This window comes from Equus quagga, chromosome 13 (assembly GCF_021613505.1).
Source record: "Equus quagga isolate Etosha38 chromosome 13, UCLA_HA_Equagga_1.0, whole genome shotgun sequence".
NCBI lineage: Eukaryota > Metazoa > Chordata > Mammalia > Perissodactyla > Equidae > Equus > Equus quagga.
The window spans coordinates 100,202,550-100,223,170 of NC_060279.1; the positions used below are offsets into that span (position 1 = coordinate 100,202,550).

The following is a 20,621-nucleotide window of genomic DNA, read 5'->3' on the forward strand; positions in this document are numbered from 1 at the left end:
CACACAGAGTCAGACTCATGGAGGATTCTGATGGATATTTTTGAATAAAGGAATTTTGTTTGTTTGTCGCTTCTTTCCTCCCTTTTCCTTCGACCTTTGATTTCCCCTCGTAGAGTGCTGTGCTCGCAGCAAGAAACAGAGCAGACTGAACATTTTCTGCCCCCTGAAATGCACAGCCCAGCTCAGAGTTCTTTTAAAGAATCAGGAAATCCCCGGCTGCATCTGCAAGAGCCAGAAATGGAAGGCAGTCAACTATAGAGGTGGAGAAATTTAGACTCAGAGCCCTGTAGTGCCTCTGCCAACTGCACATTTGTGTCAGTGATTCGCTTCTCTAAGCTAAAGTTTCCTTTGAAACATGGGCCTTTCCTGAGGATTAATGCATATAAGGCACCAGAAACTTAAAGTGCTTAATGCACAATAATTGTACTTGAGACGCAGTGAACACTGCCTCTCAGCTGTGTGTCCGGGGGTAGGGGTGAGAGGGAATAATGTCAGGCAGGAAAGCCATGGGTGATCTTGGTTGGGAACCAGGATGTGCTGGCCACGAGGATTCTGAGAACTGTGATTTCATGTAAAGCCATTGCAACCCGCCTCCTGGGTGAGCTCTGCTGAGGCTGCTCAGGACCTGCTGACCCCAGTGGGCTGTCTGGCTCAGTATTGGTGCTTTTGAACAGGGTCTCTGTGGAAGGAGGTTTCAGTCTGGGTTCTGAGGGCCCTAGTCCTGGGATCTGGGAACAAAGCCAAGGAGACACCTGATGCACTGAGTCTGTGAGGCCTGGCAGAGGCTGGAGACCTGTTGCAGAAACCGTCATTCGGGGCTGGGCCTGCCCCAGTGTCCTGTGTTCCTGGGCCTGAGGGCTCCGTCATGTCTTTGGGATGTCTCCGTGGCTGAGGAGTTCATTGTCTTCCAGATTGTGGAACAAGGGTCTGCCAGGCACAGGTCAGAGCAGGCCCTTGTGGGCCCAGATCAGCTCCTGATGGTGGGAAGGTTGTTTCTTCTGAATACGTTATATACGGTTGGATTCCCTGGAGTTCCAGGAAGGTAAAGGTTTGTTATTTTCCCTCAAATCAAGAGAGACTGTGTGTGTATGGGGGGTCGTGGTGGGGGGGTTGGGGGGGCTGCCCAAACAGGCAGAGTGGAACAGGGTCGGGGAGGAAGATTCATTCTCAGTCCTTTAGGGCCCCGAGGTCAGTCCAGTGTCTCAGGGCTGCTTTTGCCTCTTCCTCCTCTGCCTCCTCCAGCTCTGTCTTTCTCCAAGATGAACCCAGGATGTAAGTGATCTGTGTTTGCAACCCTAAAAGCCATATCATTATCCTCTCCTTCATTGAATGCATTGTTTATTTTGGAAAATTTGAACAGTGGGTTTCTTTTTCCTGAAACTTCCTTCTTCCCTGAGGCCCTCCAAGGAACTTGTTCCCCAGCTCTTCTCGTTCCAATGAGTGAGGCCACCAAAGGCTGCTGTCCCATGTGTCCCTCTGTTCTCCAACAGGTATTTAGGTATTCATTCAGCAAACCACTTAGCATTCCTTAAGTGCATATCCTTCCACTAGGAGTGTTGCTGGAGTGGGGAAACCAGCCCTTGCTGGAAATTTGATACCTCCCTTGTTAGAGCTGCGATTTGATGAAGTGGAGATGAGTGGTTAAGTGGGATCCCATGTTACAAACTTGGATTTTCCAATTAGACAAGAAGGTAATTGATGTTAATTTGTTGCAGTCTCAGTATTTGCCCATATCTCCAGTTCTCTGAGATTTTTAGGATTGGGGACATGATAGGGATATGATAGACTGAGTGTATGGAATTATGTGATATTACAAGGAGACTGTGCCAGGAAGACACCAATAAGCGGGTCCATTTTGAACTTGCATAGCGTATGCTCATCTTGGGCCACATGGATGTGAGTCTGGATCTTCCTCCATCAGTTTTGGTAGCTCAGGAACAAGGAGAATATAGTTAGAGACAATTTATGGTAACAGGAATAATATAGCCAGGTGTATACATTGTTGACAAGTAATAACTCTCACAATTGCAAAAGAACTTTAGAGAACTTGTCCAAACTAGTGTCCCAAAATAAGAACATCGAGTCCATAAGAATACAGCCAGTGAAAATGATGTCTATTTTAGAATTTGTGGTGACATGGAAAAGTGATTAGGATTTAATATTCTGGCATATTTATGAGCCTGAGTTTTTAAGAAATTATTAAATCACTAAGTTATATTCAAATCCTATTTCTCAGAAATTGAAATTTTATGTTATTTTTGAATCAAGCTTTTCAAAAATTTCTTTTTTGGGAGAATGGTCAGGAGATGGTTACAAGCGTTGTGTGATGCACATAGAGTGTGCTGTGTACTTGCGGGTACACTTTCATTTAATTAGGAAACACCAATTATCTGGACTTTGTTTATTCCCCGACCTGGGTAAATAATGGAAGAGGATAATGCCAACGGGTTACATCTATAGTTGCATGTTTAAGACTGATGTGTGCACCAAGAATGATGTGTGCTCTGATCACTCTTGTTTCCACACTGACCATCCGTGTTGAAGGGTCCAGCACAGCCTGTTTTCCCAGTGGTGTTCCCCTACTGAATTTCTTCTTTTTCTTTTGTTTCATTTTCAAGATTTTGCCCATTAATTTCACAAATAGTATATTTATCTATGGTTCCAGGGCTTGAAGTTCAAAGATGTGGCGATTTACTTCTCTCAAAAGGAGTGGGAATGCTTGCACTCTACTCAGAAGGATTTGTACCAGGATGTAATGTTGGAGAATTATAACAACCTGATCTCACTGGGTAAGTTTATCTGCCCCGCGAAATTCCGAATTGGCAGCCTGGAATTTTTATGTTCTTTGTTAAGAATTTCTTGTGAGTGTTTTTCAAGTGCCTGGCTGAATTAATGATTCTTGCTTACTAAAGAATGGTTTGTCCCTTGTGAAGTTAGAAATTGGCTGCTCTGTTGGACGATTTTATCTTTGTTCCTCCGACCTTTACCCCTTCCTCAGACCCTTAATCTACTAATTTCTCTTTCTTGATCATCATGGACTGGTTTTAATTTCGGGACACCCACAATATAACTTTGTCCCATTTTTTTTTTTTTCTTGATCAGGACTTTCTGATTCTAAGCCAGATGTGATCTCCTTATTGGAGCAGAAGAAGGAGCCCTGGATGGTTAAGAGGAAGGAGACAAGAGAATGGTGCCCAGGTGAGTGTTGTAAGGGGAAAGCCATGGCAGCTGGTCACCCAGTTGGCCTGTGAGAAGGCAGCACTTCCGAGATGTTGGTAAGAAAGCACCCCGAAAAAGCCTGATATCTGGAGAAGAAAGTAAGGATGTCTCAGCATGAGGCCTCAAATTTTTACTCCATGTAGCATTCTCTTGCTGCCCTTCCTCACATTCCCCTCTGATTTCACTAAGGAAGTGGCTTCCTCTTTCCCACGAGACAACCATTTTCCCTGCACTTTGAATCCAGTTTTGTCCAGACTTAAAAACAGCTCCATTGAGTTATAATTCACATATCATCAAATTCACTCATTTAAAGTGTACAGTTCTGTGGTTATAGTATATTCACAGAGTTTTGCACCTGTGACAACAATCTAACTTTAGAACATTTTCATCACCCCAAAATGAAACCCCATGCCCATTAGCAGTCACTCCCCACACCCAGCCCTAGGCAACCACTAATTTGCTTATCATCCTTTTTATTTCTGTAAGGTTGGTAGTAATATCCCCTTTCATTCTTGATATTAGTGTGAGTCTTCTCCCCTTTCTTTTGGTTAATCTAGCTAAAGGTTTGTCAGTTTTGTTGATCTTTTCAAAGAAGCAACTTACAGTTACACTTGATTTTTCTCTTTTTTTCATTTTCTACTTTGTTCTTTTCTCCTCTAATCTTTATTATTTCCTTCCTTCTGGTATCTTTGGGTTTAGTTTGCTCTTTTTTATCTAGTTCCTTAAGGTGTATAATTAGATAATTGATTTGAGATCTTGTTTTTTTTTATATATAGGCATTTTAAGCTGTAAATTTCCCTTTAAGATCTGTTTTAACTATATTTTGTTAAGTTTTGGTATGTTTAGTTTTCCTTTCATCCAACTCAGAGGTATTTTCCAATTTCTCTTGTGATTTCTTCTTTGACGCATTGGTTATTTAACAGTATGTTGTTTTCTGTCACCTTGTTGATCTTCTGGCTGGTTGATCTATCCATTATTGAAAGTAGAGCATTGAAGTCTCCAGTTTGTTGAATTGTCTATTTTTCCCTTCAATTCTATTAGTTTTTGCTTCATGTATTTGGGGGCTTTATTATTACGTGCATATATGCTTATAATATAATTTCTGATAGATTAACCCTCTTATCATTATAAAATCGTCCTTCTTTGTCTCTAGTTAAAATTTTTTTCCTAACCTCTATTTTGTCTGACAAGAGTATAGTTATTGAAGCTCGCTTTTGATTACTCTTTGCAGGGTATATCTTTTTTTATCCTTCTCTGTCAACCTTTTTGTGTCCTTCAATTTAGTGTGTCTCTTGTAGACAGCACATACTTGGATCATGTTTTTTTAATACATCCTGCCTATTTCTGCCATTTGTTTGGGTGTTTAATATGTTTACATTTAATGTAACTACTGCTAGGGTAGGATTTGTGTCTGGCATTGTGGTATTTGTTTTCTGCGTGTGTTATTTTCCTTTTGTACTTCTATTCTTCCATTACTATATTTATATTAAAGAGATATTTTCTAGAGTCCCATTTTAGGTTTCTTATTGTTTCTTTTACTATAGTTTTTAGAGTTATTTTCTCAGCAGTTGCCCTGGAAATTACAATTATCATCTTAAAACAATTTAGTTTGGATTAATACTAACTTAACTTTAATCTTATTAAAAAATTGTGCCCCAGTATACCCCTGTTCCCTCCTCCCTTCTTTATACTATTACTGTCATACAAATACACCTTATAACAGTATAAGCCAATATGGGTGGGCAGGATAATGACTCCCTCAAAAATATCCACATCCCAATCCCTGGAAACTGTTGCCCTTACGTGGTAAAGAGCAATTAAGGTTGCAGATCAGCTGGCCTTAAATTAGGGAGATTATCCTAGATTATTCACATGGGTTCAATGTAATCACAAGGGTCCTTGAAAGAGTTAGAGGTGTGACGACAGAAGAAATGTACAGAGGGATGCAGTGTGCTGCTTTTGAAGATGGAGGAAGGGGACCGTGATGAGCTAAGGAGTGTGGGCAGTCTCCAGGAGTTGGAAAAGGCAAGGAAACAGATTCTTCCCTAGAGCCTCAAGAAAGGAGTACAGCCAGGCTGCCAACACATTCGTTTTAGCCTGTCGAGACCCATGTCAGACTTCTGACCTCCAGAACCACGTGCAAGGTAATAAGTTTCAGTTGTTTTAAGCTGCTACATTTGTGGTGATTTGTTATATAAGAAATGGGAAACTAACACACCATCAACACATCTTTATAATTGTTGCTTTATGTAGTTGTCTTTTAAGTCAGATAGAAGAAGCAAAAATACTTTTATATCGTCTTATATTTGCCTATGTAGTTACCTTTACTGATGCTCTTTATTTCTTTGTGTGAATTCAAGGTGTCTTCTGTCCTTTCATTTCAGCCTAAACAGCTCCCTTTAGTATTTCTTATAGGGCAGATCTGCTAGTGATAAATTCCTTTTGTTTTAAAAATAATCTGGGAATATCTTAATTTTTCTTGTTTTTATGAAGGATAGTTTTAACATAGAATTCTTGATTTACAGTCCCTTTTTTTTCAAATATGTTATTCTACTTTCTTCTATTCTCCATGGTTTTGCTGCCAGTCTTATTGAGGATCCTTTGTATGTGATGAATTGCTTCTCTTGATGCTTTTAAGATTTTATCTTTGACTTTTATGAGTTGACTGTGGTGTGTCTAGGTTTGGATCAAGTTTATTCCAAGTTTGTAGCAAGTTTATTCAACTTGGAGTTCATTGAGCTTCTTAGATGTGTAATGTTTTTCATCAAATATAGGGAGTTTGGGGACATTATTTCTTCAAATGTTTTTCTACCCCTTTCTTGTTCTCATTCAGGGACTCCCTTTATGCATATATTTCTATGCTTTATAATATCCCTCAGGTCTCTGAGGCTCTATTTTATTTTTTATTCCTTTTTCTTTCTGTACCACAGACTGAAATAGTCTGTTTACCTGTCTTCATGTTTGCTGATCCTTTCTTCTGCCAGTTCAAATCTGTTGCAGAGGTCTGCTGTTGAATTTTTTGTTTTAGTTACTGTACTTTTCAACTCAAATTTCTGTTTGGTTGTTTTTCTTTTTGTTTTTTGTTGAGGAAGATTCACCCTGAGCTAACATCTATTGCCAGTCCTCCTCTTTCTGTATGTGAGCTGCTGCCACAACATGGCCACTAACAGACAAGTGGTGTAGGTCCACGCCGGGGAACCAAATCCAGGCCGCCAAAGCAGAGCACACTGAACTTAACCACTAAGCCACTGGGGCTGGCCCTGTCTTTTATAATTTCTGCCACTTTATTGAGATTCTTATACTTTCCGTTAATTCTTTAGATATGACTTCCTTTAGTTCTTTGAACTAAAGGCATATTTATAGTAGCTTATTTAAAGTCTTTGTCTATTGAATCCATAAACTGGGCCCCCTCAGATACATTGTCTGTTAGCTGCTTTTTTTTTTTCTGTGTATGTGACATCTTTCCTGTTTCTTTGTATATCTCATAATTTTTTGTCAAAAAGTGGAGATTTTAGATAATATATTGTCACAAGTCTGGTATCTTTTTTTTTAATCAAGGTAAAATTGGTATATAACATTATGTAAGTTTCAGGTGTACATTATAATTCAACATCTGTATACACTACAAAGTGATCACCAAAAGTCTGGTTACCATCCATCACTATACAGTTGACCCCCTCACCCATTTCACCCACCCAAATCTAGTGTCTTATTTCTCTCTCACTGAGTTTGTTGTTGTTTCTGGGATTTGTTTTTTGTTTGTTTTTCTTGTTGCTGCTTTTTAATTTAGCAATTTTCCTTGACTGATTCTCTAGACTCTATTCTCTGTAGTGTGCAGCCACTGAGCTCTCCAATAGCTTTCTTTTTTTAAGTTCTTGTTTTTATTTTTAAGTTTGGCTTCCTAGGGGTTACTCCTGGGTCAGTATAATTTGGTGGTAAGCCAATGATTGGTCGGAAGATTTCTTTAAATGCCTTACTGTATTTCTCCACTCTCTGCCAAGGAGATCTGTGTGAGAAGGCAGGCCTTCAAACTTGAGGTAGTTTACACGACAACCTTAGCTTGCACTTCCCGCTTTCACAGGACCTCAAGTTTAGGCAGATCTGAATGATTGGGCCTTCTCCTTTCTCAGGGCTTTCCTGGGCATGTGGACAACCCTCCCTTTTACATTCCCAGGAACACGTTGGAACTTCTCAGAGTTTCCTGTGGTCATCTAAGGCTTAAGATTTCCTTTCAAATTCCCCTCTAGTTATTGTTTGCCCCAGTTGAAATCACAGCCTTAGGCAGCTGGGACATTGCCAGGAGTTTGCTATTGTTTTCGGTAATGCTCTGGGTGGGACTTCCAGTCTCTCCTCTCCCCTAGCTGAGCTGAGCCCTGATTCAAATCAAATAGCAGCAACACCTTATGAATAGATTTTCCAGGGAGATGCAAGGTCTGAAAAAATATTGGATGGGTGATGTTTTTAATGGCACTCCAGAAGAGGTCAGACCTCTCCACTGGCTGCAAGCCTGCTAGTTTTTAACAACTGTGCCGATGAGCTGGTGAGGGAAGGGGAATGGGAAAGCCCCACATTAAAATGTCACAAATCCTACTTTCTCACCAAGGTTCAGCAGTTTCTATTGGATCGACAATTTTCAGTTCATTTTGTGGCTTTGCTTAAATTTCAGAGTTCCAAAAAGGTTTATTTTGGTTGGGTTTTTTTGCATTATTTTCATTGTTTTTGTTGGAGTGTGAGTTCACCAAGTTCCCCACTCTGAAAACAATCTCCTGTGTTCTCTTTTGCATTTAGAGTTGTTCTGTGGGTCACCATTCAGCAATTTCTTACTGGAGATACAACAGTGAACAAGTGAAAGGCCCTGTCTTGTGGGGTTTCTGGTACATTCTAGTGGGAAAGATGGACAAAAAATGGATACGTACATAATATTTAAGTAGCAGTACATTTTGAAGAAAAATCTCATTCAGTTTAAGCTAGAGAATAATGAGGTATGACTCTGTTATGTAGGATTGTGTTGTTGGGGATGGTCCTCTGAGGAAGTAACATTGGAGCAGGCGGACCTGAAAGAGGGAGGAAAGGAATTGTGCAGAGATGTGGTGAGGGGGAGACCAAGGTAGAGAGAACAGCAAGTACAAAGACTCTGAAGAGGAAATAGACTTCATGAATTGAGTGTCAGCAGGAAGCCAGTATGGGAATTAAGATACAGGTTTGTCATGAGTTACAGACATCCAGATTCCAGGAGCTTTGACCTTACAATTTCATTTTACTCTCACATAGAATGAAAAAGTATTTCATTGTACTCATATGTAGCACTTTGTAAGTGGAGGCTCCAGGGCTTCGGTGGCTCAGCCCCACCCAGCCTCAGGCTCCAGAGGATGAGAGTATAGCCTTCGTCCATATGGTGTGTGAGGAGTCACCATGGGTCCACCTTCCAAGCAGCAGAATTGAAGAGTGGGAGTGGGAGTGGGAGAGCATGTTCCTTCTCTCATTTCCATTCAAATCCCACTGGTCAGTTTCAAGTCTCATGATCAAACCTAGGCTGTCTGGAAAATGTAGTGTGTGTTCGGTATTACCATGTGCTGAGCTTACAACAGGGTATCACCTAGGGAGGTAGAAGTTGACAGAGAAGGAAAGATGTTGGATGACTCAGCCCTGGAGCACTTTGACATTTAGTTGGGAAGAGGAGGAGGATCCAGCAAGAGAAAACAAGTAGGAATAGGCAGTGAGCTAGGAGGACTCAGGAGGATGTGGTGTTCAGGGTCCTAATGAGAATAGTGCTTTAAGGAGGAAGTAAACAGCCGCGTAAATACTGCTGATGGGTAAGACAGTAATTGAGGATTAACTAACTGTCGTAATTGGCTACGTGGAGCTTATTTGAGACCTTAAAATAGTAGTTTTGGTGGGGACTAGGGACAAAAATCTGACTATAGAGGTTTTAAGAGGGAAAGCGAATGGGAAGAAAAGCAAGAAAATGAATTAGGAAGACATACAAAGATTGCCCAACATTGTGGAAGGCCCATTTGAGGAGCCCTCAGTGTTTGGGGGTTTGTTTCCTTTTAGCTTTTTATTTTGAAATAATTTAGACTCAATAGGAGTTGCAAAAATAGTACAGAGTTTCTGTGTACTCTTCACTTAGCTTTCCCCAATGATAACATCTTACCTAATCATAGAACATTGTCAAAACCAGGAAATTGATGTTGACACAATAGTAGTAACTAAATAAACTACAAACCTTACTCAGATTTCACCCATTTTCACATATACTCTTTTTTTTTTTTTTGGTATATATTACTATGAAATTTTGTAACATGTAGATTCAAATAACCACTACAACAATTAGGATACAGAACGCTCAGCATTTGAAATATTTTTTTTTTTCTGGTGAGGAAGATTGGCCCTGAGCTAACATCTGTTGCCAGTCTTCTTCTTTTTGCTGAAAGAAGATTGTCCCTAAGCTAACATCTGTGCCAGTCTTCCTCTATTTCGTATGTAGGACACCACCACAGCATGGCTTGATGAGTAGTGTGTAGGTCCGTGCCCGGAATCCAAACCCATGAACCCTGGGCCGCTGAAGTGGAGCATGTGAACTTAACCACTACACCACAGGGCTGGCCCCTTAAATATTTTTTATAAAATATTTTTTAAACAGTGCTATAATGTTTAGTGAAATAAAGTCAGATACATAACATTTAGAATCTGTGCTGTTTCAGTTTTGTAAAAAGGCTGTTAAAAAACATTGGAAGGAAATATAAAAGGTGACAGTGAATAACCTAGGAAACAGCTAGGGTCAGGAGGGGTGGTAGGCCTGCTGGAATTAGTCTTGATTGACTTTTTAGGGGAAAATAAAGGATTGTCTTAGTTACAGGCTCCTTCTGGGAATGGTGTCTCTGGCGGGGAGGGAAGAGCCAAATGTGATCAGGGTTTATGACTCAGGGCTTCTTCTGGCCCTGCCCTTGAATCATGGCTCTTGAATTCATGGGAAATGTTGAGGAAGAGCCAGTCTTACCAGTAATCTGCAGAGGACTGAAGGGCTGACTTAAATCCCTAATCACTGATAACCCTGCAAGGTTTTCTTTTTAGAAACCTGGCCTGTGCTGTAGCCAAAGTAATGGGTGTCTTTCTAGGGGCGATGGTTACAGGTGAGACACTGCTGTGAGAGAATAATAGGGGCAATATTATAATACTGGAAGACTTTTCAGATTGTGACAAATGATAGGAAGCCGCAAAGTCAAGTAGTAGGATCCAGGCAGAGTGGTGGGAATGCTGTACCAGGTAGAGGAACCTATACATTGACGGCGCTGAGGAGAGAAAGCTCTGGGTATTGAACACTTGAATGGAGGTCAGCATCATGCAGGGCCTTCTCACCAAAGCTGGGAGTTTGAATTTTTTTCTTGAGGACATTTGGCCCCCATTGAAGGATTTTAAACAAGGTAGGGACGTGATTGGGTTGGATTTCTAAGACCTCTCTCTGGCTGTCCTGTAGAGATTGAATCAGAGGGTTCATGAGTGAAAATGGTGAAGCTTGTTAGGAAGCTGTTTTGGGGTCCAGATGGTTTGGCCTTGTCCTAGAATAAGACCGTGGAGTAGGGAAAGTGAAGGGATTGAAGATCGATTCAGGGGAATGGTTCTTTGGCATTGACGAGTGATTGTACGGGGTGGGAGCATCCTTGATGGATGTTACTTTTTTGCTGTCAGCATTCCTTTAAGGTCCATGATTATTATTTCAATCCATGTGTTTTGCATAATTTTCATTTTCTCATAGATAGTTTTTCCAAAATATTAAAATAATAGTGTCTTCTGACATCTGATGTCTGGAACTTCCTATACAACATAAAATGCCAACATCATTTTACCAATCACTATGTAGACCTTGCTTAGTGCCCTTCTCCCAAGGACAGAATTATAGCCTCCCCAGTGTGAGTGGCATTTTCGTTAGATCCCAGATACAGACTATATGTTAGTCACAGAAGAATCTTCTCTGCTCACCAGTTGTGCCAGGCTTATTCATCTCTCTAGATTTCCCAGCTATGTGTCTTTTCTGCATCCTGCCCTGGGCTGGTCCAACCACCCTGAACCATAACAAGAGCAAGGGGAATAACCCAGGCAGCAAGGTGCTTGCATAAAACTCTGACACCGTAACTGAGCATCTGGAGAACAAGCATCTCCCTTGTCTCAGACCAGCATTCTTAATTTCTAAATAGTTAAGTAACTGTCCAGTGTCATACAACTAGCACATCATGGGACGAGGATCCATACCCAAGCACTCTGGTTGTAGAGTTGTATTCTTCCTCACAACACTATATAACCTCTCATAAATGGTTGCCATAGTATCCTCATTTTCCATTAGAATTTTCTCAGAATTACATAAGATTTTTATTGTTGTGTAAAGCTGTCAATATTCTAGGGGCCTGGTGTCAGCACATATACAGATTTACTCTAATGGTGCTGCCTTGCTTGTGCGTTACTGCCAGGTGCGTGGAAGTGATGTAGGGAGAGCATACTGCAGTTGGGAGGGATTGGAGGCAGGAAGACTCCTCTATCACCTGTTAAGTAATTAAAAGCATGGAGCAATGACTCTGATTCTCAAGTCACTCTCCTAATTTCATTATCTTTAGCATGTTTCCCTTTATTTCCACCTGAATACCCTTAATCTAGTGACTAGTTTATTTAACATTAATTGAACTGTGTGCTGGGGATTGGTTATATCATGGTGAGTAAAATAAGTATTATGTTAATTCTAGGCCACTTTGGGCAAAATTTTACCAGTAGGTAAACTGATGAATAAACATGTAATTCCAGAATTGAGGAATAGATTAGGAGGGCAAAGAAGAGGATACTTGACAGAAAATTAAGATATTTAGAATGAGAGAAGCTGGCCATGCAGAGATCCTGGAACAGAGCATTCATGGGAGATGGAGCATTTCCTGAAAGGGTCTAGGATGAGAAAGTAATTAGCATGATATAGGAGTCAAGTAGAGGCCAGTCTAGTGGGCTCATGGTGAATGAAGGAGAGAGCACTTCAAAATGAAGGTGAATAAGGAAGCAGGTCCTGATAGTGTGCAGTTTTGCAGGTCTGCTAAGGAATTTTATGTTTTATCTTATAAAGTGCAGGGAGAAGCACCGTATTTAAACAGTGAGTCCCTCACTTTGAATGGCGTCAGAATCACTGAGGGAGATTGATAAAAATACCAATGGCCATTCATTCATCAAACAAATAGTTATTGAGTATTTACTCAGTGCAGGTACAGTGAAGGGAGAGCAGACAATACAGAAGTGAACAAGTTAAAGTATAATCGAATCTGTTGAGTCTAGAGGTGAAGTTTACTGATGTCTGCAAGATGGATTGATGGATGGGATCGATAGATATGTGATAAGGCAAGTAGAGCCAAATGGTTATTGTAGGATTTAAGCAGTGGGAATATGGGGGTTCACTGTCCAATTCTTTCCATTTTTCTGTATGTTTGAAATTTTTTATAATGTTGGGGAAATAAATAAAATGACGTGATGATAAGTACTCTGCAAAAATGGAATCAGTAGAGTGATGAGGGTCCTGTTTTGTAAAGAGTGTTCGTATGCGTTGGCATTTGAATAGAGGTCGGAATGAAGTAATGGAATGAGCCATATTGACATCTTAGGGAAGAGATTTGCAGGCAGAGATTCTGAAGGAGGGATGTGCCTGGCAAGTTCGAGGAACATCCAGTTGATCAGGCAGTTGGAGCAGAGTCAGCTGAGGGGAGGAGGTGGGGCAGCGAGATCAGAAAGGGGTAGTGCAGGACAAGTTCAGCGAAGTCCTTGTAGACCACATGAGGACTTTGACTTTTACTCTGCACGAGAGGGAAATCCAGTGGAGGGTTTTGAGCAGAAGAATGGCATGATCCAACTTACTCTAACAGGAACACGCCGACTACTGTCTCGGGTATGGAATATTGAGAGGGCAACAGTGGAAGCAGGGAGAGCCATCAGGATAGTGTCGTGTTAATCTTGATGAGGGATGGCTTTGGACAAGGTGAGAGATACTGATAGAGAAAAGTAGTGAAAATCTGGATGTATTTTGAGGCTAGAGATGAGGGGACTTGCTGTTAGATATAATGTAGGCTTTAGATTCTCATTTAGTTGGTCTTAGGTGGTTCCTGGACATCGTATTTTTAACAAGTTCCCCAGCTGACATGAAGAACCACTTCCCTCACAAGCTCTCCTCATTTTCTCTATTCTCATTCTTCCCTCCCCCTTATTTATTTTTTCTTACAAATTGCAATGCAGTGTTAAGAGTATTTAAATTATTCGCTGTTTTTAGTTTGTTATTTCTACTTCAGAACTATCCTTGCTTCTGCAACGTGAAAATCTCTCCTATTTTCGTTTTTGTTATCTTACAGATTGGGAGTCCAAGAGAAGAGAGACCAAGAATTTATCTCCAAAGGAGGACAGTTGTGAAATTAAATCATTACAACAGGAGATAACAAAAAGACTTACACACTCTAACCTTGAGTGCACTAGGGTCAGAGATAACAGAGAAATCAAATGCCACCTGGAGAGACAACAGAAGGGCCATTTCAGACAAGCTGTAATAACCTCTGAAGAAAGGTCCACTTCCACTCAGTGCACAGTTCATAGAGTACCTCAGACAATTCATACCAGAGCAAAGTCCTGTGAATGCGAGGAACGTAAGGAAGCTTTAGGGTCCCAATCACACCATATTCAACATGAAAGAAGTCATAATAAGGAAGAAGACTCTAAATGTGGAGAATGTGGGGAAGCCTTTAATAGTAGGTCAGACTTGATTAAGCATCAGAGAATTCATGAAAGCAAAAAAAGTACTGAAAATAAGAAATGTGCCTTTGTTCATGACTCTGAAATTACTAAACCTCAGAGCATTAGTACTGGTGAGAAAACTCATAATTGTAAGGAATGCGGGAAAGCCTTTCACTCTAGCTCACAACTTAGCAAACATCAAAAGATTCATATAGGTGAGAAACCCTTTAAATGTAAGGAGTGTGGGAAGGCCTTTCCATCTACCTCACAACTTAATTTACATCAAAGAATTCATACTGATGAGAAATACTATGAATGTAAGGAATGTGGGAAAGCCTTTACCCGTCCCTCACACCTTTTTCGACATCAGAGAATCCACACTGGTGAAAAACCCCATAAATGTAAGGAATGTGGGAAAGCTTTTCGTTATGACACACAACTTAGTCTTCATCAGATCATCCATACTGGTGAAAGACGCTATGAATGTAAGGAATGTGGAAAGGTCTATAGTTGCGCCTCACAGCTGAGTCTGCATCAAAGAGTTCATACTGGTGAGAAACCTCATAAATGTAAGGAATGTGGGAAAGCTTTTATCTCTGATTCACATCTTATTCGACATCAGAGTGTTCATACTGGTGAGAAACCATATAAATGCAAGGAATGTGGGAAGTCCTTTCGTCGTGGCTCAGAACTTACTCGACATCAGAGAGCTCACACTGGTGAGAAACCCTATAAGTGTAGGGAATGTGAAATGGCCTTTACTTGTAGCACAGAACTTATTCGACATCAAAAAGTTCACAGTGGTGAGAGACCCCATAAATGCAAGGAATGTGGGAAGGCTTTTATTCGAAGGTCAGAACTTACCCATCACGAGAGAAGTCATAGTGGTGAAAAACCCTATGAGTGTAAGGAATGTGGGAAGGCCTTTGGTCGTGGTTCAGAACTTAGTCGGCACCAGAAAATTCATACTGGTGAGAAACCCTATGAATGTAAGGAATGTGGGAAGGCCTTTTTTCGTGGCTCACACCTCAGTCAACATCAGAGAATTCATACGGGACAGAGGAGTGAATGAAGACTTGGGAGAAGACTCAGAATTTAATTGACATCAGAAAGTCATGCTAGTAAAACAAACAAAAACCCCTGTGATTGTAAGGAATGTGGGGAAGCATTTGAAGATAGGAGCTTACTCAGTATCAGAGTTCATACTGTGGATGTAAGGCCTTTATTTAAGGGCCAGAATTTATGTGACCTTTGTTACTGATGAGAAACCTTATAAATGTTAAGAATTGGGAGAGGGTTTATGTGTGTTTCAGAGTTTATTAAACATGAGAGTTCAGTTGGTGAAAACTCTGTGAATATAAGGAAAGTGGGAAGGCTTAGGAAGCAGTGAATGTGGTAAAGACAGTCATTCAAACTTGGCTCAACATCAGGGTCATTAGCCCTTATGGGAAATAGAGGATTCATAGTAAAAGTGTCATATATATGAGACACCAGTTTGTTTTAGCTAACAAGTTATTCATATGATAATTATTACTTGAGGAAGGCTACGTTAATGTTAAAAATATAGCACTTCTTCCATCCCACTCAAATCTCATTAAATATTTGCAAGCTCATTCTCTGAAATTAACCTGGGCTGAATCAGAGTGGGAAAGGATTGAACCAGTGTTTAGGCTTTACTCGCCTTCACCATTGTAACTCATTTCTTACAGGGCAATTTACTTAACTATGTCTAAATTTTCTCAATTATAAGTTAGTAATATTAGCACCATATTTCTTAGTAGCATTGTGAAGATTAAATAATTACATTATATCCCTTAGAATAGTGTCAGGCTCGTATTGAAGTTGTGTTAAATAGGAGCTGCTTTTATTGTACTTTTCTTTATTTTCATAATTGTGTTTATTAGAGATCATATGAGAGAAAGGCCTATGTGTCAGTGACTATAAGACACCTTTCTTTATTGAGTGTTAGGTAATTCCTTCTGGAGGAAGATTAAAAACTGACGTTTTCCTTCATAGGTTGCCCTTTTCCCCATCAGTGAATTCACAATGGAATATCCCCAGGAGAATAAAGAGGAGTTGCTGGGAGATCAGAGGGAAGATTTAGATGATTTATTAGAACCTTTCAAAAACAAGACGTATGCCACAATCTGCCTCTCTTCTAGAGAATTACAAAATAACAAAGCCTTAGCCAAAATCTATTCCTCCACAAGGAAATTTAAAAGATACCTGTATAAATACTTTTTATATTAAAAAGGGAATCAAGGCAAATTACCATTAGGAATGAATGACAAAGAGACAACTACATGTTGAAATTTGTAGGATGCAACAAAGCTGCACTCTGAGGAAAATTAGCTTCTTTCAATATGTGGAGAAAACAGGAACAATTAAAGGCCAGGATTCCTTCTCAGTTCACTGTACTTGGTGCACTGCTTGTTTCTCGTAGGTTCCCAGTAAACATTTGTTGATGGGAAGAATGAGAGGGAGAATGAAAAGGCATTTGAGTATGTAGAAAAGGTCTAACAAAGTAAGTGCAAAGCCAGAAAAAAACCTTGAAAGCTTTTTTTTTTTTTTAAAAAAGATTACACTCTAAAAAGAAAAAACTCAAGTACATGAATGAGAAAGGATATGAAACTACAAAAACAGGTGATTTCAAGAAGGCAATGTTGTGGCAGACACCGTGGGTTGCCTGTCATCAGTGTTAACTGTTCTCCCTTTTCCAGGATTGCCTGCTCCCCACCTTAGTCCGTGCCAGATGTGGGCTCTCCTAGCTTGCTTTGCATCTGGGCATGTGTATCACGGTCCTGGCCACAGAAGTTCCAAGCAAGAATCTGCAAGTGGACTTCAGTTAAGTTTTCTTTGCTAATAAAGTAGAAGGAAATAGTCTTCCTATATACAGGATGCATGTCTGTGTGTCTGTATGATACCTGGCATTGTGGCCATTTTGCAAGCAGAAAGGAAGGGGCTGAGATTGGCACAGGGAGAGGGTGGAATTACGTGTGTCCTTGACATTATTGAGCTGGTGAAAAAATTCAGAACTACCCTGTCCCTGGGTTTGTATGAAATTAAGAAACTCCGTACGTACCTGTTATGAGTTTATACTCATCTTTTTATAATATATCTGAGTCCTGGAAAAAATTATCTTCATATATATATACACACATTCAACTTTAGTAAGATGAGAAAATGTTTATATTCAGCTTTTTTATAGTATATCTGAAATTGTAGAAAAGCATTTTCTTAAATATTAGACATATGTATGTGTTTATATGTATACGTTTGTTCAGTGAGATGTAGGAAGTGTTCATTTACATTCAACATTTTATAGTGTATGTTTATATTCAGCTTTTTACAGTATTTCTGAAATCTTTGAAAAGTATTATTTTCCTGAATAAAGTAAGAGCCATGAAAAAACTGATTAGAGCTACACCATGTAATTCCTCTAGTACCAGAGATACTACAGATAACATCTTCTACGTCTTCAAGATACAAAGAGGCACAGCTATAAGACTAGCTTAAGCCTTGTACCCTTTTACCAGATTTGTAAAAGGACAGCATCCAAATCAAATGAGCTATAAAAATAATCCATTGTACTCATAGCATATGAACATTCCAATTGAAATAGCAAGTCAAATCTAGGAATTTACGGAAAGAAGAAAATAGGGTTTTAAAATCTAAATCATGACTTTACCTGTGCAATTGTTAAAAAATGTAATATATAAATGTACTGTTTACACATTGAAAGCTGGACACTAAAGTAACTATTACCCACTGAAAGTAGTAGACAAGAAACTATTACAGCATATGCATACTCATCTGCTGTGAAGAGCCTGCAGCTGTCCATGTAATCCTACCTCATGGTCTGTGGACGTTCTTAACATTTGCAATAATCACCATCCAGTGGATTCCACTTTTACCTCATGCTTTATAAAAACAAGTTTAATGTAAACATGTATTACATAATAAACCAGTCATAGCTAAATATCAGCCTGTTGGAGGACAATTTATAATAAAAATTCAAGCAGTTTTTAAAAGGGGGAAATGATCACTAAATTTTATCTGCACTGGTATATATTTTATGTCACTTCTTGAAAGTTGTACTTGGAGAAGTTGTACCCTTTAGAAGAAGAATGAATAAAGCTAGGCAAAACTAGGTGCGTTCATAGTACTGGTTTCATACAGTTTCTGACATTTTTTTGAGTTATAATAAACGTTGAGGTGGTTCTCTTTCATTTTTTGCCCATGTGTACATATTTCTGTTTTCAAGACTTGAAAGTCCCCTTCCAAATTTATATAACGTTTTACCAAAAACTTGGGTTATAGTGCAAAGGTTTAAAAAGAAAAAATAGACATATCCACACTTACTCTCTGAAGGCTTCCATGCCTTCACACATCTAGGAGGTTTGTTTTGGTGACAGTGTGTGTGTTGGGAGGCAGGGGGTAGTTTAAATGAGATTGTCTTACACATTGAAATGCGCCCTCCTTACTTGGCCACATAACATGGACATCCTTCCGGTCAGTACCTACAGACATAACTATTTAGCTTTAGATTCTTACATAATATATGCAAACTATAATATATGCAGCTCATTCTACCAATGAAAGTTCAGGTTTGTTATTTTACAAGTAATCGTACAAGAATAATTTTACTACAGATGTGTTGTTGCACGTTGGTGTGTTTATTTCTGTAGAATGGTGGATTGCTCCCAGTTGGAGTCCTTGCCTTGCAACGTAGAAGTTAATGCCTTACTACTTTCTGAAACTCGCCATTAATCTACAGGACTATATGTCCATTCCCGACAATTTCAACCTGGACTGAACCCTTTTCAATTAGGTGAAGAAAAAACGTGCCTTCAATCTGCATTTTCTTAATTGCCAGTGAGGCTGAGCATATTATACCGTGCCTAAGAGTCATTTGAATTTTATTTCCGTGAATTGCTTGTTTTTATCTATTCCCTTTTTTTAATTGGAGTCGTTTTGAAGTAATTTGTAGAAACTGTTAAGGAGGTTGTTTTGTCATTTACTTTGTAGTTTGTTTGCTTCGTCTAACATCTATCTTTTCCCTTTTTATGGCAAAAGGAGTCAACAAGCTTTTTCTGTGAAGGGCCAGATGGTAAATATTTTAGGCTTTGTGGTCATACATTCTCTCCTCCGCCTTGGTAGCGCGAAAACATGGACGACAGAAACCAGCGGTTCTGAACTAGGGCTAATTTTGCCTGCCTTGCCCCCAACCCTAGGAAACGTTTTCCGTTGTCACTATGAAGGGAGGTGCTGCTGGCATCTGGTGGGTAAAGGCTGGAGACGCTGCTCAACATCCTCCAGTGTATAGTGCAGCCCCCCACAGGAGAATTATCCGTCCAGAATGTCACTAGCGCTGAAGCTGAGAAATCCTGACCTGTAAGCAAATGGGCATGGCTGGGTTCCAATAACACTGTTTACAAAAATAAGCAACTGGCCACATTTGGCCTACAGGTTGCAGTTGGCTGACCCCTGTTTTAAATAATCTTTTTTGCTGTGTAGTATCTAGTTTTCTGGTTTTGTTCCTGAATTGTCTCTCTCACCTCATTTTCCTAAATTTTCTTCTATCTTATTTCATGGTTTTAAATATTCTTGAGTGAATAAAATAATACAGAAAAACAGCACCTGTGTAACTACTATGTAATAATTAGGCATCTTACTGTCTCTTGATTAAAATTTTGTAAGAGAAGGAAATCATTTCAGAAACAGGCGAAGTCTCTGTTCCTTTCTTCAGTCCTGCTCTCCTCCCTGTGTCTACAGTGCGCCTGGTATCTACAAAACCAGTGCTTAGGTGCACACACAGATGGCACATGGTATTATGGGGTTCTAAGTAATACAAGTGGTGACACATCTTTCTGTAATTTTCTTTATTGACGAGATGTAGGATCTAAAACTATTGAAAAATACTGATCCAATTCTTTTATCTGTGTTGTATTTTTATACAGTTTATTCATTGATGTCTCTTTATTGGTGAAATAGAGAAAGATAATTGTAGATAAAATCCATTCTATATATTTTAAGCAGAAAGGGATTTAATAAAGGCTATTTTGTAATTTGAAGAATTTTCAGGAGACCAAGGAATCAGGCTTATGGGCTGCACAACCCTGAAGAAAGTAGTAAGGATAAAGGCCCAGCTATACCACAAGTATGCAGATAAAAGCTCAGATACACTGTTCCTCAAATGGTGCTTGACACAGGACAGTCACGTGCCACATAACAATGTTTCCGTCAACAACAGACTGCATAACGGCTGGTGATCCTGTAAGATTAGTACCCTGTAGCCTAGGTGTGTGGTAGGCTGTACTGTCTAGGTTTGTGTAAGTCCACTCTATGATGCTCACCCCATTATGCTTGCTTTCTCCACCTCCAAAGTTCAGGTAGTGGCTGGTGGAACCAAGATTGCCTGCCAACTTCCAGCCACAGTGGAGTTGGGGTGAAGTATGTAAATTGTAATGAGTAGTCACAACTTGGGGGATGATAAGGCAGATTCATTCTTGTCTGGCACTGTCCCATTAAATTTTTTTGGTGAAACAAATACTTTCTCTGACCCTGGATGAAATCATGTGCAAACCATGCCCTGACTTTGAATCCTATGTAGAAAGCAAAACCATAAGCATTGTTCACAGATGGGGCTTCTCCCCTCC

The 20,621-nt window shown here is 39.8% G+C and overlaps 1 protein-coding gene across 8 annotated transcripts in view; it reads left to right on the forward strand.

Moving 5' to 3' along the window:
* LOC124249801 (zinc finger protein 568-like) overlaps nucleotides 1-20,073 on the forward strand; it is a 36,678-nt gene extending 16,605 nt beyond the window's left edge. For 6 of the 8 annotated variants that reach the window (XM_046681194.1, XM_046681198.1, XM_046681196.1 and 3 more), the window contains 3 exons: nucleotides 2,666-2,789; nucleotides 3,103-3,198; nucleotides 13,587-16,529. In XM_046681194.1, the coding sequence (XP_046537150.1) occupies nucleotides 2,666-2,789; nucleotides 3,103-3,198; nucleotides 13,587-15,034 (1,668 nt within the window). In that variant the 3' untranslated portion in view covers nucleotides 15,035-16,529. Of the gene's footprint in view, nucleotides 1-677; nucleotides 1,043-2,665; nucleotides 2,790-3,102; nucleotides 3,199-13,586; nucleotides 16,530-16,682 lie in introns of those variants that run through there. The other 2 variants (XM_046681199.1, XM_046681200.1) reach the window with 2 other exon arrangements.
* Nucleotides 20,074-20,621: the final 548 nt, after the last annotated feature.